This window comes from Alexandromys fortis, unplaced genomic scaffold (assembly GCF_014885135.2).
Source record: "Alexandromys fortis isolate MF-2015 unplaced genomic scaffold, M_Fortis_MF-2015_v1.1 scaffold_88, whole genome shotgun sequence".
Taxonomy (NCBI): domain Eukaryota; kingdom Metazoa; phylum Chordata; class Mammalia; order Rodentia; family Cricetidae; genus Alexandromys; species Alexandromys fortis.
This window is the reverse complement of record NW_026067961.1, coordinates 7763436-7780798: the sequence shown is the minus strand read 5'-3', so window position 1 is coordinate 7780798 and position 17363 is coordinate 7763436. Positions and strand designations below refer to the sequence as shown.

The following is a 17363-nucleotide window of genomic DNA, read 5'->3' as shown; positions in this document are numbered from 1 at the left end:
GACCTCAAAATGCGCGACTGCAGGACATAAGGTCAGGGCTTATACAAGGAGCAATTGTGAAACCCATTTATGGTTTTAAGAAAATGAGGCTAGGGAGTAGAGAGGAGAGGTGAGGATAGGACACGGTGGGTTGGGACCTCGTTCTGTCCTTCCTCATTGTGGTTTACTTTGGTACACACCACCTCTCTAATCTCTGATTTCACGCCCGAGAAGAGAGCCACAGAGTACTTTATATGACTTCAGCAAGTATCCTCAACCTCTGAGGGACTTGATTGCCACTTGGCATCCCTTTCTACCACTTCTCCAGCAGTGCCCATCTCCTAAGCAGGTTGGTGTCTTCCTGGGTGGCGTGATGAAAGATGACTCTGACCTGGGTACAGGGTATAAGGGCTCCACTGATGCTGAGCAGGAACCTCTCTGGGTTACGACCTCTTGCACTCAGTTCACATGGGCATGCTTCCAATGGCTGGAGGGTTTGAAAAGAGGTGATTTTAGGTCATGGTGCCTCTCTGAAGGTTATGAGGTGTCTGAGTTTGTGGGTAAGAAGATTTATAAAGTCTTCCTAGGGCACAGGTTTCCTCGGCTCACTCCAAAGGAACAAGAGCATCATGCTTTCTTTGGTGGAACTTCTCCTTGCTACCATGTGCCTCCTGGTCATGGGAGTCAATGTGTGGGTTCTCATAGATCACCTCCTCACTATCGATGTGCCTCCTGCCCTCACGCACCCCCTGAAGTTTCGGATTCTGCACTACTTCTTTCATCTCATAATGACATGGGTAAGATTTGTTTCTTAATAATCATTTCTTGCCAGCATAGGCAGAACTGTAGCCTGGGGAAAGCGTTTTTACCAAGAATCACATAGTCTAACAGCCAGTGTGTATTAGTCAGTGATTTGCAAGGTGTAGTGCTGAGGGCCTGTTAAGGAAGGCTATTGAGTGAACTGGATGTGTGCTCGCTTTTCCTTTACTTCCACAAAGAATAAGCAGCAAGGGGGAAAGTGGGGAGCTGATAGAAAGTCGGAAGCCTTTACAAATGTCAGATATTGGATTGGGAAGTTGGAGCCCTTGGTGACTCTGTCGGGACTGAGTAGCGTGTGTCAGTAAGCCCTTACCTGGTTGGTTAAAATACTTCTGATTCCTCATCAGTAAAACAAGAACCTTCAGTGAGGGATATGTGAGCCTAGCCTCATGAGATGTGTAAGAGTCTATGGCTGTTGTTCAGTTTGGAATAAGTAGAGACAGCTCTCAGAAGCTAGAGTCCTGGGTTTTTAATATCTCCCAGGCAATGGTTGCTGCTAGTAAAAATTAGTTTATTATAGATTTGTGGAGGGCAGAAGTAAAGTCTTATCATGTCTTAAGTTCAGTCCCGGGTTACAGGAAATGAAATCATCAAAAGAAAGTTTAACTTAAAAATAATTTGATATATTAATAGCATTATGTGACCCAAAGCAAGGAGTGGGGTCTTTCTACTTCACAAACTATTAAGAAGTAATTAACCTGAGGGCTTAGAAAGCTTTTAAACCAGACTGGAGAGGAGGCTCAATGGTTAGAAGCACATGCTGCTCTTGAAGCGGACCAGGATTCAGTGTCCAGCACCCACATAGTGGCTCGCAACCATCTTTAATTTCAGTTCCAGGGAACCTGATTCCCTCTTCTGGTCTCTAAGGGAACCAAGCGTGCACATGGTACATATACATACATGTAGGTAAAACACTTATTCGCATAAAATATTTTTTGTAACCTAAAAGGACATGTAAACAAAGAGAGTTGAATGAAAAAGACAAAGGAGTTTAGGATTTGGGTGTGGCAGAAACTCCAATAGTTTCTTAGGGGGAACTCTAGAAGGGTTTGTTCATGTAGCTCCCTGTCAGTGTGGACTGATGTAAATCTAGGTCATTGTGCTCTTGGTAGAGGCATAGGTTGTAATAACTTCCCAGAGGACAAGGCTCAGCTACCCTCAGAACATCCAGGAAAATATAACAAATGCCCTCTTTCCAGAAGAGATCTTGGAGGCTTTGTGTAGGGACTATCTAAGGCCCCAACCATCTTCTACAGTTCTCAGTGTTTCTACTATGGAGAAAGAGAGCACATGAGAGTACTACAATGTGGATCAAATTATGGCAAAGAAAGTCTACTGATATGCCTTGTTTTGATGTCCATGAATGTGGTAAGAAGTGACAGCTAACTCACTAATTCAGTCACAACCTCAGCCCTACAGTGGCCATAGAGCTGATCTACTTATTATGGACAGACAGACATACATAGACTTTAGGTTCCAGTCCCACTTCTTGTCCTCTTGGGAATTACAGAGGTCATGACCTCAGGCTTATTGGTGGTCTCATCCCCATCGACAGCCTTCTTCACATTTGGAGAGTATCATATTGTCACTGCCAAGGGCATTATTGATGCTCAAGAAATCAGCCAAATGGCAGCCAGCTTTTGCCAATTCAATTCTGTGCTGATTTCTAATACTTCCTCCCTTTATTCCATTTATACGAGTCGGAAGCAGATGATAATTGTTCTCTGCTTTGTAAGTGAGGGAACTATAAAGAAGGGTATAGTGAATTTCCCTGAAGTGCAAAGTTTTGGGAAGCAGTGAGGGCTGAAGACAGGCCTTATCGCTACAAAGACTGTGACAGTCTCTAGAGCAAGCCGGGGCTTTGCTGTGGACTCTGAAGATGGGACTAATAAGAGTCAAGTGGAACAAGGACCAGGAAGAGTGGCTTTCCTCATACTCTGTGAAGGAACGGGCAAAACTATAAACAAAGGCTCACTGTTCCATGGAAATCAGATACAACATGGTGGGATTGAGCTGAGACTGACATAGAACCAAGCTCCTGGGCCACGGGTCTTTTCTAGAAAGACCCCCAGGCAATTCTGTCTGCAAGGAGGCATGGCTTTTCTTTCCTTACTGCTCACATCCCCCATGTTCTAGATCTTCATGAACAACTTTGGATATTCATGCATCCTGGGAGAAACTAGTTTAACCACATTCAAGCGGGAGCTTTTTGGAAAGTCCATGACTGAGACACAGCAGCGTGGGCGGCCTGCAGGGTGGAAAGGACGGGGGAGCTGTGAAAACATCCGACTGCTCTCTCTTTTCCACAGGGGAATATACTTGAGAAGATGAACATTTGCTCCACACCCCGCTTTTTCCGCTTTGTACTAGACAGCTCTTTGTGGAAGAAGAACCTTGGTGTGTTTGTGAAGGACCTGCGTTTTGGCACAATCCCTGTGAGGCTCTTTCAACCCAAGGCAGCCTCCTCCAAGCCCCGGCGAGGAATCCTCTTCTTACATGGAGGAGGTACCTTTCTGGGCAGCCTAGGTAAGGAAGATCCCTGTAGTAAGAAAGTATAACTTCCACAACCCCACCCACTTTCCCATGAGGATCTCTTTGGTGGGAGTCAAAGCAAGTAGTCACAGGAGCTCCTTTTGTGACAGGTAAAGACTGAAGACCATGTCAGTAAATGGGACTGTTGCCTCCATGACCATGTTTTCTATAATTTGATATCTCTGTTGAGGTGGAGGCAGTGATTGCCTAGTAGGACTTCCAGAAAATTAAGTGTGAGGTCAACCTCCAATCCCCTTTGTTCTACAAATCCACTCATTGCTCTCAAATCTTCTGGGTCACCTTGGTCCAAATCCACCTTCAATGACTCACCCCCTTAAGCCCTGCTTCTAATAGTGACCCCGATGCTCCATTGTTAATGGTCTGGCTGGTCCTTTCTCCACACAAAAAGAATCTTTAAAAGTACAATTCAGGGCTGACCATTTGGCATTGGATAACCAATTGTTGTTTTCTTCCCTAGAGAAGACTATTTCTCTTGTCTCAGTATTCTTTAGTTGCCTGTCGTGTTTTGTGTAGGGTTGAGGCCTTGTGGGCTTTCCTCAGTCTAGGTTAACATGTCTCTTGTTGTCATCCAAGAACAAATAGGCAGCCCTGAAAGCATACATACAAGTAGCATTATACAGACTGAGAAGGCTGTATGAATATTTAGGAATATATATGTATATACATGATGTGTATAACAACAGTTCATGGGAAAAGAGGTCGCATATTTTAAAAAACAAGAAGGAGTTGCTTGGGGAATGTTGAGAGGAGAAAAGGGAACATTTTATCTAGAGGGTCTCCCTGTTACTTGTCACAGAGCTTACTTTATCCATGTTTATTTTGGTCCCCAGTATGTTTCCTTGCTTAGTTTCTGTCTTCTCTCACCTAGAATGGAAACACCGAGAGTGGAAACTTGTGTTGTAGCTATCACTGGATTCTCAGAGACTAGAGAACAAGGCTCAGTCCCTGCTCTCATTGGCCTGTCAGTCAAAGTAAGAGGCTGGACCTTGCAGAACACAAATGAGAGGGAGAGGGCTTTAGATTGGACCGTGGAGGCCCAGAATAGGCACTGACTCGGAGTCCCAGCACCTCATTGCTTCTGAGTAAGCAGTCTCTCCAATAGAGTGAGATTGGAGGCCAGGATCAAGGAATGGGAGGAGCCAGTGCTACATAACTGGAGATCTGGATGAGTTGAGTGAGGCCAGGGCCCTAGACTGCAAAACAAAGGACTCTAGAAAGTCAGACACTAAGACAAACGATATCACATTTCAAAACAGTATTAAGAGAAAGATGTTCAGAGGTTAGGAGGGATCTTGCAGGGGACCCAGGTTCAGTTCCCTGTGGGTACACGAGGCTGCTCACAAGGACCTGGAACTCCAGCTCCTGTAACGCCTTCTTCTGACCTCCACACTCCTCATGTTCACATACACATAATTAAAAAGCAAGCTCATTAGAAAAGACTCAGGGGAAAAGTTCCACGAAGAACAAAGAATTCATATGAAAACAGGAATTAACAGGGCTGAGTTCCTTATACGAACACAGAATAGGAGCTTATTCTAAATATTTTTAGTTTATATTTAATTATACTGGATTGCATAAGGCTATTTTCATATAACTATATAATATTCCTTGAGTATACCCTCTCCATAAACCACTATCTTCTGCCTTCTCCCCCCTTATTAATCTCATTTGCTCCCTAGACAATCTTAATTCTAATTTAATTTCTAATTTCATATATATACACACATTAAACCTGGCACTCACAAATGAAAGAAAAGGGGTGACATCTGCTTTTCTGAGACAGACTTCATTCACCTAATACAATTATCTCCAGTTGTACCCATTTTCCTGCAACTAACGTAACTTCAAATCCCACTGTGTATCCGTAGTTCATTTTTCTTATTCATTCCTCTGCTGTAGGACACTCAGGTTGGTCTCATAGCTTAGGTATTGTACACAATGCTACAGTCAACACTGGTGTGCAAGCATCTCTGCTAAATATCCAGGAGTGGTCCGGGTGGCCCATAGAGAAGATCTACTTTGAATTTTTGAGGCATTTCCGTAGTAGCCCGATTAGTTTACATTCCTACCAACAGTGTGGAGTGTCCCTTCTCTGCATGCATCCCTCTCTGGCATTTGTTGTCATTGTCCCCTGCTCTTCCTTCCTGCCTGCACTCCTTTCTTCTTTATTTTTTGAGACAGGGTCTCACTATTTATCCCTGGCTTTCCTGGATCTTATTCTGCAGACCAAGCTGACTTTGAACTCATGGAGGTCCAACTGCCTCTGCCTCAGCTGAGTACTGGGTTTAAAGGCACGCACCACCATACCTATTTGATGTTTTCTTTAATTTCTATTTTATTATTATTTTTTAAATTGTTTTTATTGAGTTATATATTTTTCCACTCTCCTCTCCTCCCCTCCCTTTCTACCCTCTCCCATGCTCCCCATGCTCCCAATTTACTCAGCAGATCTTGTCTTTTACTGCTTCCCATGTAGCTTAGATCCATGTATGTCTCTCCTAGGGTCCTCTTCATTGTCTAGGTTCTCTGGGATTGTGAATTGTAGGCTGGTTTTTCTTCGTTTTATGTCTAAAAGTCACTTGTGAATGAGAACATATTATATTTGTCTTTCTGGGTCTGGGTTACCTCACTCACTATGATGTTTTCTAGATCCATCCATTTGTCCGCAAATTTCAAGATGTCATTTTTTCTCCTGTGTAGTACTCCATTGTGTAAATGTACCACATTTTCCTGTCTATTCTTTGGTCAAGGAGCATTTAGGTTGTTTCTAGGTTCTGACTATGACAAATAATGCTGCTATGAACATAGTTGAGCACATATCCTTGTGGTACAATTGAGCATTCTTTGGGTATATACCCAAAAGTGGTATTGCTGGATCTTGAGGTAGGTTGTTTCCTAATTTTCTGAGTAATTTCCATACTGATATCCAAAGGGGTTGTACCAATTTACACTCCCACCAGCAATGGAGGAGTGTTCCCTAGACCCCACATCCTCTCCAGCATAAGTTGTCATCAGTGTTTTTGATTTTGGCTATTCTTACAAGTGTAAGATGGAATCTCAGCATTGTTTGGATTTGCATTTCTCTGATGGCTTATTATTTTAATGATGGGCATTCTAACTGAGGCAGGAAGGAATTTCAATGAAGTCTAAATTTGCTCTTCTCTGATGTCTAGTGAGGTTGGAGTTCTTTTTTTTTTCATGTTTATTGGCCATTTCTATTTCATCTTATGAACTGTCTGTTTGTTTCATTAGCCCATGTGTTGACTGGATTGTTTGATTTCTTGCTCAGTTTTTTGAATTCTTTGTATATTCTAAATAGTAATTCTCCAGTAGATGTTAGGAAAATTCTCCGGTAGTAGTTAGGAAAGATGGCCTCCTACTCTGTAGACCATCTCTACACTTGTCTGCGTCCCTGTGCATTATTTCTTGAGAACTCGGGCCCTTCCCCAAAAGTCCTTGTTTGTGCAGGTATTTTAAAGAGTTTCTCTATTTTCTTCTCTATGTGCTGTAAATGAGGCATGAGCAAGTGGAGGAGGGGAAGATGTAAGCCCTTTCCACTTCTCTCTCTAGAGCCACCTGGTGCAACAAAACACAGTTCTGGAAGTTTGCTCTTCATGACATACGTCGGCACTAATTTTGATTTTGGAAGATACTGCATTAAATGTTGCTTACCTGGCCCCATGATTTAGCACCCACTGTGGTCTCCCATCTGTCTCACTCTTGTCCTAATAAGTCGAAAAAGGGGGGGCAAGTAACACGTTCAAAGCTCTGAAACAGGAATTACTTGAAAGACTGGAAGAGAACAAGGTCTACGCAGGTCCTAGGGTTCAGGACAGTTATTAGAGACACCATATTGTCTATGCAAACTCCTCTTGAGACTTTTAAGGGTACACACATCACAGACACTCTCTATACTCTGATTCAGTTCCTCCCCTAGGTGGATCCACCCTACTTGAAAAGTCTTCACATAAAGTTACTGCGCAGTGTTCAGAACTCATGGGGGTAGGGTCATTGAAGACGCTGACTGGACAGCTCAGATCAGAACTCCCCAGTCGTGTTTTCCTCCAAGTCGACTTGCATCCTCCGCCTAACAATGTGACTGGTGTGCACCCACAGAGTAAGCCTCCATAAATACTAGAATTATCTGATGCCATTTAGAGACTCATACTGCCTGCTTGGCACGGTTCAGAGATCGTTATCCAATGAGTTGTGGCAGCCTGGACATAAGACGAACACAGACTGATAATGGTCCTTGTATATCAAGGGAATGGGCTAAATCAAAGAGAGTTCTTTCTGTTCCTGAACCCGGGCAAAGATTTTCTACCTACTAATGCCAGTGGACCTGCCTCCTAGAGTTTCAAATTTACCACCATACTAATCCAAATTGTCCACCTACTCATCATTTGTTTCCTAATTAAATAAATATGTGAATCTTCTCTTGTAGCCCAGGCTGGTTTCCAATTTGTTATGTAGTTGAGAATGACTTGAACTCCTGATCACCTCGGTGTCATATCCCAAGATATATCATATCACAAGCATGTGTTGCCACATTCAGTCCAATCTATGAAATTCTTAATATCCACAGGCTAATCCTCCAAACGTGGCTCTGTTCAGTTAGAACCTCAAAACTTCCTGGTCTTCAGTTTCCCCCACTGTAAGATTAAACTGTGCAGAAGATGTGCTCCAAAGTTCACTTATGCCCCCAACACTCAAGAAATTATGGCAGATGTCCTACTTTGCCCTGGCATGGTGACTTGAGTCACTTCAGAAGAACAAGACTAGGAATAGAGGGATCATCCCATGGTCCCCATATCAGTTGGTTCCCTGGGGCTGTGGTGGGGAGTTTTTGGGTTCTCTTCATACAGTGCACCATGCCTGGTATTCTCTTGCAGACTTTTACCATAACCTGTGTACGTTCCTGGCCCGAGAGACAGACTCAGTGTTGCTGTCAGTGGGGTGAGTAGTCTCGGATGGTGGGCTGCTTCTTCACAAGGCAGGGGAAAATACAAGGAGGGGCATTCCTACATGTCTTTGTCCCAACAGACCCTCTCACATATGAGCATAGAATCATACAAATGAGAAAAAGCCTGGAAAGCCATTCATCATTAGGAACTGAGTGAAATAGCCGTGGTGAAAATTAATTACTCTTACTTAATGCACTTTTCCCCCCATGCTATTGCAAATACCAAAGAAATAACCTAAAGGGGGAAGAATTTATTTTGACCCTAAGTTCTATAACCTTAATTCAGTCTATGGCCAGCTTGTTCCACTGCTGTTCCATAAGGCAGAATATTATCAACGCAAGAGAGTATAATACATCAAATGTGTTCTTATTGTGGTAACCAGAAAGCAAAGAGAGAAGGGGCCAGAGACAAGGTAACATTCAAAGACTGAACCTAAGCTATAGGTTACAATTAGGTTCACAGTCTAATAATTCCACCAAATTATAAATCCATGAATTAATATACCATCAATGATGCCAGTGTTCCATAATCTAGTTACATATCAATGATTTGATCCATATCTAGGGAATAAGGTGACAAGATAAACTTTTTGAGGGATACTATATATATATGTGTGTGTGTGTGTGTGTGTGTGTGTGTGTGTGTGTGTGTATACACACAATAGTATCCCACCCCTGAACATCCAAGGGTCATGGTCAACTCATCATGTAAAATGCATCTAGTATTAGAGTCCCCAAAGTTTAATAGTTTCAGCCTTGTTACAAGGTTCAAGTCTAAAGTCTTTTGAACTTTGGTCCCATTCTTAGCTGTGAATTGGTCATACAATTCAAATAGCAAATTACATTCTTCCAACATACAGTGACACAGGACAAACATTCTCATTCAAAAAGAAAGAAATGGTGTCGTAGAGGGAAAAGCCAGGGCCAAGAAAGGCTAATAGACAGCAGGGCAAACATGAAGTCTTAGCGTTCTTTGCTCTTATTTGATACCTGGGGATATGGTTTCATACCCCAGAATTTCGGGCATTTGTACTTCTATAGTCCTGTTGGCAGAAGTCTATGTGACCTCCATCTGCTCTTTGTGGTGTCCTTCAGCATATTATTCAAATTCCTGGATCTCCTATTTCCTCAGGTCTTCATTGGAGCTTAGCCTACATATTCCTTCTCATAGGTATGGTGCAGGGAAACCAGCTGTCTCATACTTTACTTGGCCTCTGTCTCCACAACCCAGTGACTATATTTCACATGCTTGAACATACAGTACTGTATATATGATGCCCAGGTCGCCACTAGTTGCAGCATTTGCTGGTATCCCTTAGAACATAGCCACAACGAACTTTGAATGCCTAGGCAACTAACAGTAGGAAATGTGTTCCGGAAGGACAATTTTCTAGGTGGACCAGTGCAAGCTGGGCACCCTGGCAGTACTATATTCTCAGGCAAAAGTCTTTCAAATGAGTTTATAATTTTATCCTGGAGTTTGTCATGAGTGAGATCAGTTTAATATCTAAGAAGCTCTGGAGGACTCTTTCCCTCTGCCCCAGTACAAAGTATTTGATTTGGTTGTTTTATTTATTTATTTTAAGGTTTTAGTATGTGTGTATATATGTTGTTGTGGGTGTATAAAGAGGCCAGAAGAGACCAACAGATCCCTTGAGGTTATAGGTATTTGCAGGACACCCAACTGTTGGTGCTGGGATCTGAACTCTGGTCACTGTGATCGAACAGCAAGCACTCTTACCCACTAAGATAGCTCTATATCCCCTCAATTTGTTTTTAAATATGTTAAACTCTTTTGGAGCTTCATCCTCTGTGTCAACAACTTTTCTACCACACTGTACATTTTCTTTCTGTTCTGTTTTGTGTTCTTAGTTCTCATTGGCTAAGTGGGCTAGTAAGATGCCCCAGTAGGTGACAGTACTTCCAAAATAGTACCAGTTATGGTAACTACTGAAAGACGAAATTAAATTATGAAAATTACAAATCCACCAGTAATTGAGCCTTTAATAATGCTAGAAGTTCATGGTATGATAATGTCTCAATGGCAGAATCAACCACCTGGGCACTAAGATATGAACAAAGAAGTCTTTTAAGAAAGCGCCTGAACCATGTGATATTAGAGAACGTTACATAACTATTTAGAACCACGAGGCTATGCCAAGATAAAAGAATCCTAATAGGATAAAATTAAGGAAAATATATTCAAAAGCTAACAGTTTAGTAACTTTCCTGCGGAGTCAAAATAATTAAAACCAAGAGAATGTATTCTAGGGGCTGAAGAGATGACTCAGTGGTTAAGAGCATGTACTCCTCTTGCAGAAGACCCCAGTTAAGTTTCTAGTACTCCCAACTGCCTGTACTCCAGCTCTAGAGGATCCAATACCCTCACCTCATTCCCTCAGGCACTGCAGTCACTTATGTACATATGCATGCACATGTGCACACAATTAAAAATCAAGTAAAAGCAAACAAATGTCTTTGGAATAAACAGACTCAGTGACGTAAAGTAAAGAGGACACACTGTGACACACCCATGAGAGCCTTCTCCCAGGGAAGGCCTGGAAGGTGATGGGAGGGGAGTAAGTGTGGTTGGAAATCCCAATGAAGGCCCCTGTCATTGCTGGATGATCGCTCTGCAGGCGCCTGCTGCACCGTTAAATAACTTTCTGTCTCTGTGGTGATGGAATGCTTTGACTGACCAAAAGCAACTTAGAGGAGAAAGGATTTATGTGGCTTTCCCTTTCGGGTCACCATCCATCACTGAAAGAAGCAAGGCAGGAGCTCTAGAAAAAACTTGAGGTAGAAGCCACATAGAAGCACTGCTTTTGGCTTGCTCACCGCTCATCCTTAGCTAGATTTTTAATACAGGCCACTACCAGAGACTTTGCACTGTCAAGGGCCTTCAGTGGACAGTGCCTGATAGGGTTGCCTGAGCCAGACTTGTGAAGAGCTTTCTCTCCTCCCCTCCCTCTCACCCTCCATTCTTTCCTCTCCCCTCCTCTCTTCTACTCTCTATTCCTTCTCTCTTCCTCTTCACTCTCTTCTCCTTTCCTCCCCTCTCTTTTTCTTGACCCCCTTCCCCTCTCATCCCTTCCTGTCCCCTCTCTTCCTCTCATTCACTTCCATAGCTGAAAACAGCCCCAGCCATACCTTGATTTCATCTTTCTTCTTTCTACCTAGGCTTACAGGCACAGCAGGACCAACTAAATCTTCAGTTGCCTCTTTTCTGTCTTTATAGTTTGTTCTATTGTCATAGTTTTAGCTGTGAACCTAGCATTTAAATATTAGGCCATCTCTCTAGCCCTCATTCTATCTTCAAAGCCAATAGGTTCCAACTTGCATGATGTGTCAACTATATCTAATCAAGACATGGGTTTGAATAGAGAATTCAAGTAACTGACTTTTGGCAGCTTCTTCAAACTCACATAGGGGAAAATAGGGATGACACTCTTCCATTGCTGGGGTCATGTAGAAGATTAAATCAATTAGACTCTTGGGTGAGTAGAGGATGTAATTCAAAAAGTCTTCAGAGTTTCCTGCACACACTGATGTGCTGTCCCCTGGCTTCCTTCTGTAGGTACCGAAAGCTTCCTTACTACCATTATCCTTCTCCTGCACATGATTGTCTGAATGCCTCCATTCACTTCCTGAAGTCTCTGCATGCCTATGGGGTGGACCCCTCCCGGGTTGTGCTCTGCGGAGACAGCATTGGAGCTGGGGCTGTAGCACTTATCACACAGGCCTTGGTGGGCAGAGAAGATCTTCCCAAGATCCGGGCTCAGGTCCTGATATATCCCGCCCTCCAGACACTCTTCCTCCAGTCTCCATCACATCTGCAGAACGCAAATGTTCCATTTCTCACCAAAGATTTCATGATGACCTGTATTTCTAGATATATGGCCATTGATGCCTCCTGGAAAGATGCCATGTTGACAGGTGCCTGGATGCCCCCAAGTGCCTGGAAGAAGTATAAGAAATGGCTAGGCCCCGAGAACATCCCTAAAATGTTCAGGAGCAAATACCAGCAACCAGAATCACCTGCACCTTTTAATGAGGCTGCCTATCTAGAAATCAAACATATGATGAGGGAAGATCTTTGTCCCCTCATAGCAGATGACAAAATTATTGCTCAGGTTCCTGAGGCATTTGTGGTGACCCTTCAGTGGGACATTGTCCGGGATGATGGCTTGCTCTACAAGAAGCGCTTGGAAGACCAGGGGGTCCCTGTGACCTGGTACCATATAGCAGATGGTTTTCATGGTTGCGCTACTTTTTTTGAAAGGAACTTTTTCTTTTTCCCCTGTTCCTTGAACCTTGTAAATGCTGTAGCTAGTTATATAAAAGGCTTATGAACGACTGCAGTATGGTGAGAGAACAGTTGCCTAGCATGCGCAAGATCCCACTCTAACCCACAACAGGGAAGAAAGGCGGGAAAATCAAATAAAGGAATAAAAGAAATGAGACATCATCCCTTGTACCTTGGATGAGAATGGCCAAGGAGGATTCTGCCACAAATGATGCTAGGGCTGAGTCTTGATTTTGTAACCCTTTCTTTTATTCTTTTAATGAATAAAATAGAGAACTTTGTTACATCTCACCCATGCGCATTCAAAACTTTGTCTTCTTTTTGGGGTGTGTGTGTGTGTGCATGTTTTCTTACTATGGAGCCCCCGACTGACCTGGAATTTGTTGTATAGACTGGGCTGACCTCAAACTTCCAGAGTTCTGCCTGTCTCTGCCTTCGGGTGTGTACCACGATGCCCAGCACGCCATTCTTGTCCTAATGGTTCTGACTAGGGTGGGACACAATCTCAATGTAGTTTTGATTTCTACTTTCCTGGTGACCAAAAATGTTGATTTGTTTTCAAATACTTATTGGACACTACTTTTTTTTTAAAAAAAAATTGTCCAATTCACCTTCCCATTTATTGATTGAATGATTTGAATTTTGGCAAATAATCTTTTGAGTTTCGTATGTATGCTTTATTTGTTTCTTTTTTCCCTTTTTTTATTTTAATTGATTTTTTAAAATTTTATTTTACATTCTATCTACAGTTCTCCACCCACCTCCTCCTTCCCCCTACCCCCCTCTGACAACCCACCCACCATCCACTCCTCCCAGCAGGGCTCTCATGTGAAGTCAACAAAGTCTGTTACATTCAATTGGGGCAGAGACAGCTGAACCAAGCTGGAAGGAACTCAGGAACTCTAGACCTACAGCTGTGGAGTCTGCATGAAACCGAACTAGGCCCTCCATATATGGGAGACAGTAGTGAAACTTGGGCTATCTATGAGGAACCTGACAGTAGGACCAGGATCTATCTGGCGTAAGCTAGCTTATTGGCACCCATTCCCTATGGTGGGATACCATGCTCAGCCTTAATGTAGGGGGGTAGGGGCTTGGTCTTGTATTCTTTATTTTAATCTCCTGATGAATAGATAGTGGATAAAGATTGTCTCTAATTATGCACACTGCCTCATGACTGTTGATTTCTTCTTGTTCTGTGTGAAACTTGGCAACTTTGTGCAATCCCGTTTGACAATGTTTCTGTTGTTCCCCCAGGGTACTGGAGTCCTCAAAGGCTTTCACTGTGTCTGTATCTTGTGTTATCTCTATGTTTGCTCAAGCAGTTTTCATGCTGCAGATCTTTAAGTCTTTGACCCAAACTGAAGTGGTAATTGTTTGGGAGTCGTGGGGACACAATTTCCTTCTTATACATGTGACTACCCAATTTCTGCACTTCCATTCACTGAGGTGGCTGTGTGGAAAGTCGGGTGAGTTGATTTTGGGGTTCTCTTTTGTGGTTTTTCTTTGTTTGTTTGCTTGATTTCTTCAGACACAGGCCTTACTATGTAGCCCTTGCCAGACTGTTACTTACAATGTAGTCAAGATTGACCTCAAACTCACAGCAGCTCTCCTGCCTCAGCTCTCCAGCACTGAGATTACAGGCCTGCAACTCTATACTCTGCTTGCTTTTTTAAGTAGGGATGATTTAATATCTTTCCAGCTTATCTTTTTTTTTTTCCTCTTGCCTTAGTGCTCTAAGACTTCAAGCAGCACACTGAACAGAATGGAGGAGGAGGCGGGCTCACTCCTATCATTCCTGATTTAAAAGAAAAAAGCATTCATTCAATCTTTCCCCACGCAGTTTATTTCTGGCTGTAATTCTGTCGTATGGATATTGTTATATTGAAGTATATTCTTTGTATTTATAATTTCTTTAGGGATTTCATCATGAATCAATGGTAGACTGTGATTTCTGTCCTAACTCTATTTTATAATGTATTTCTGAAATATTTTTTTATAATGTGCTAGGATCCCTTATCTGTTTATGTGCTGTGTTGCTTTTATTAATTGACGTGTGTTTAACCATCTTTATGCTCCTGGGCTGAAACAAATTTGATCATCATAGTACTTTTTGATTTATTAGCTCAATTAGCAAATATTTTGAGAAGTTTGGCAGACATGTTTATTGGGGAAATTTTTTATGGTATTTTGATTTAGGCGTGAGGATAATAATTTGTAGAATTGATGGACACTGTTCCTTCCCTTTCTAGTTTATGGAGCACTTTGTGGAACATTGGTCTCAGGTCTTCTTGAAAACATCTCTGTAGTGAGGAGGCAAGCAGACCTGCTTTTTCGTCCTGCCCAGCTCCCGCAGGGCTAGCTTTACACCAGAAATAACAACACACAAATTGTATTCATTTAAACACTGCCTGGCCCATTATTTCTAGCCTTTTATTGGCTAACTCTCACATCTTGATTAACCCATTCCTAATAATCTGTGTAGCACCACGAGGTGGTGGCTTACCAGGAAAGATTTAGCATGTCTGGCCTGGCGGCTGGCTCCATAGTGTCTGCCTCACTGCCTTCTTCCTCCCAGCATTCTGTTCTGTCTTCCCTGCCTACCTATGTTCTGACCTAATAAGTTTTCCTTATTAATTAACCAATGAAAGCAACAGATAGATAGAAGACCCCCCACACACACACATCACATCTCTTTTACTAATTGGGAGTTGTTCATTGCGACACTTCAATCTCCTTGTTCATTTACAGATCTGCGGAAATTGTTCATATCACTTTGATTTAATTTTGGTAGTTGATATGTGTCTTAGGAAGTTGCCCACTGCTTCTAGATTTTCCAAGATTTCAAAGACCTTCTTAATAACCCTCTGGATTTCACTGTCATCTGTTTAATGCCTCTTTTCCCATGTCTGGTTTTCTTGAATTATTTATATTTATTAGTTAGACTAAGTTTTTGTTGATCTTGTTTTGGGGGAAAAAGTTTCTTTTGTCGATTCTTTGTCATGTTCTTTATCTCCAGTTCATTATTACCTTTATTATTATTTATTTATGCCCTGGCAATGCTGAAGCATGCATGGGCTGCCCGTATATGGCAGTTCTGTTGAACTTGTCTATATTGGGTTTCATGGTTTAGGTTGATGAGGACAACTCATTATTATCTACCAGGATTTTATTTTTATTTTTATTTCTTCTTTCCATCTAGCTGTTTTGGGGTTTGGATCATTCTTATTTTTCTAAGACCCTTTCTTTCTTTTATGAAATGTGTTCTTCTGATTAAGAACCCCCTTTCCATTTCTTTGTGTGTGATATTTCTTTAGGTGTTTTAGTACTGAGGTGTGCTTGACTTGTATCTGTCTTCCTTGCTGCTTCAACTGGTGCTAATGTAACTTTTCTGGAGACAGTGCTTGTGGTCGACTGTTGGGGTTTGTTTTCACTTGAGTTTGAAATGTATCCTGCCAGGATTTGCTGGCTTTTAGGGCTTCTGTTGAGAAGTCCTCTGTTGTTCTGGTGATTCTCCTTTAGTAATTGAGGTGGTGATTTTTCTCTCAGCCACAAGGCTGTTTCTGTAATGGATATTTTAGGTCTAGATCATGTCTCCTTGGGATTTTAAATGCCTCTGGTACTTGGATAACTATGATTTTTTTCCAAGATTTGGCATTGTTTCTGTTTTATTTTCATTAGATAGATTTTTATGCTTTAATTTTTGCTTTGTGTTTTCTTTTGTTTTTGAGACAGGGTGGGTGGTATAGCCCTGGGTAGTCCTGGCTGTCCTGGAACTCATTCTGAAGACCAAACTGGCCTGTAACTTAGAGAACCATCTTCCTCTACCTCCCAAGTGATGAAACTAAAGGCTTGTGCCACCACCACCCACATGTCTTTAATTTTTATCTCAGTTCCTTCTACCCATAGATTGTTAGGTTTGATCTCTAGATCATTTCCCAGGGTTCTTGAAGCTTGTGGTTGTTCTTTTTTAAAAAAAACTCTAGATAGATGTCATATTGGCCTTTCCTTCCATACTTGCTTTTCTCCTCTCTGCTTGATCTGGTATCTTGATAACGCTTATCACTGTAGTTTTACTTACTGAGTTTTTCATCCCCAACATACATTTTCCCCCAAATCTCAAATTCCATGCTGAAGTTCTCAGATACAGGGCTGAAATTCTCAGAGATAGTGTTGACTTCTTTATCTTCAATTCAATTCGCTTCCTCATTCTATTTGCTTGTTTATTTCATCATTGATGTTAACCTTCCTTTCTTCCCTCTTTCTTTCTTTCTTTCTTTCTTTCTTTCTTTCTTTCTTTCTTTCTTTCTTAGACACAGTTTCTCTGTGTAGCCCTGGCTGTCCTGGAACTCCCTTGTAGAGTAGGCTGGGCTTGAATTTACAGAGATCCGCCTGCCTCTGCCTCCAAAGTGCTGAATTTAAGGGTTGTGCTACCTCTGTACTGTCATCAACATTTCTTGCAGTTGGGTTTTTGATTACCTCTCTGGCACTTCAACCACTTATGTACCTTTGGAATTGCTCATTGGGTGATTTGAGCAATCATCTTGATACTTTTGCATTTTTTTTCCCCAATGTTGGAGTGGCTGCATCTTCTGGTTTGACCTGATCAGCCACATTCTCTTGAGAGCTCTGCTCCCAATCAACCAGTCAGAGTACAGAAAAGAACTCCACCACCAAATGAGGTGTAGAAATAGACTTAAAATTGACTAAAGTGAACTGCTATAACACCCATGACTAGAGATG

The 17363-nt window shown here is 42.1% G+C and overlaps 1 protein-coding gene across 1 annotated transcript; it reads left to right on the top strand.

Moving 5' to 3' along the window:
- Positions 1 to 608: 608 nt before the first annotated feature.
- Positions 609 to 12666, top strand: LOC126508269 (arylacetamide deacetylase-like 4 family member 1). Its single transcript, XM_050153418.1, has 4 exons — positions 609 to 776; positions 3108 to 3324; positions 8244 to 8307; positions 11892 to 12666. Exons 1-4 carry the CDS (start codon positions 609 to 611, stop codon positions 12664 to 12666), a joined length of 1224 nt encoding a protein of 407 aa, XP_050009375.1.
- The last annotated feature ends 4697 nt before the right edge of the window (positions 12667 to 17363 follow it).

Excerpts from the sequence above, each read along its gene's own strand:
- LOC126508269 (XM_050153418.1), top strand. The coding sequence starts at position 609 with ATGCTTTCTTTGGTGGAACTTCTCCTTGCTACCATGTGCCTCCTGGTC. Across the intron at positions 3,325-8,243 it reads TACCTTTCTGGGCAGCCTAG|ACTTTTACCATAACCTGTGT; the intron begins GTAAGGAAGATC and ends ATTCTCTTGCAG. Across the intron at positions 8,308-11,891 it reads TCAGTGTTGCTGTCAGTGGG|GTACCGAAAGCTTCCTTACT; the intron begins GTGAGTAGTCTC and ends TTCCTTCTGTAG.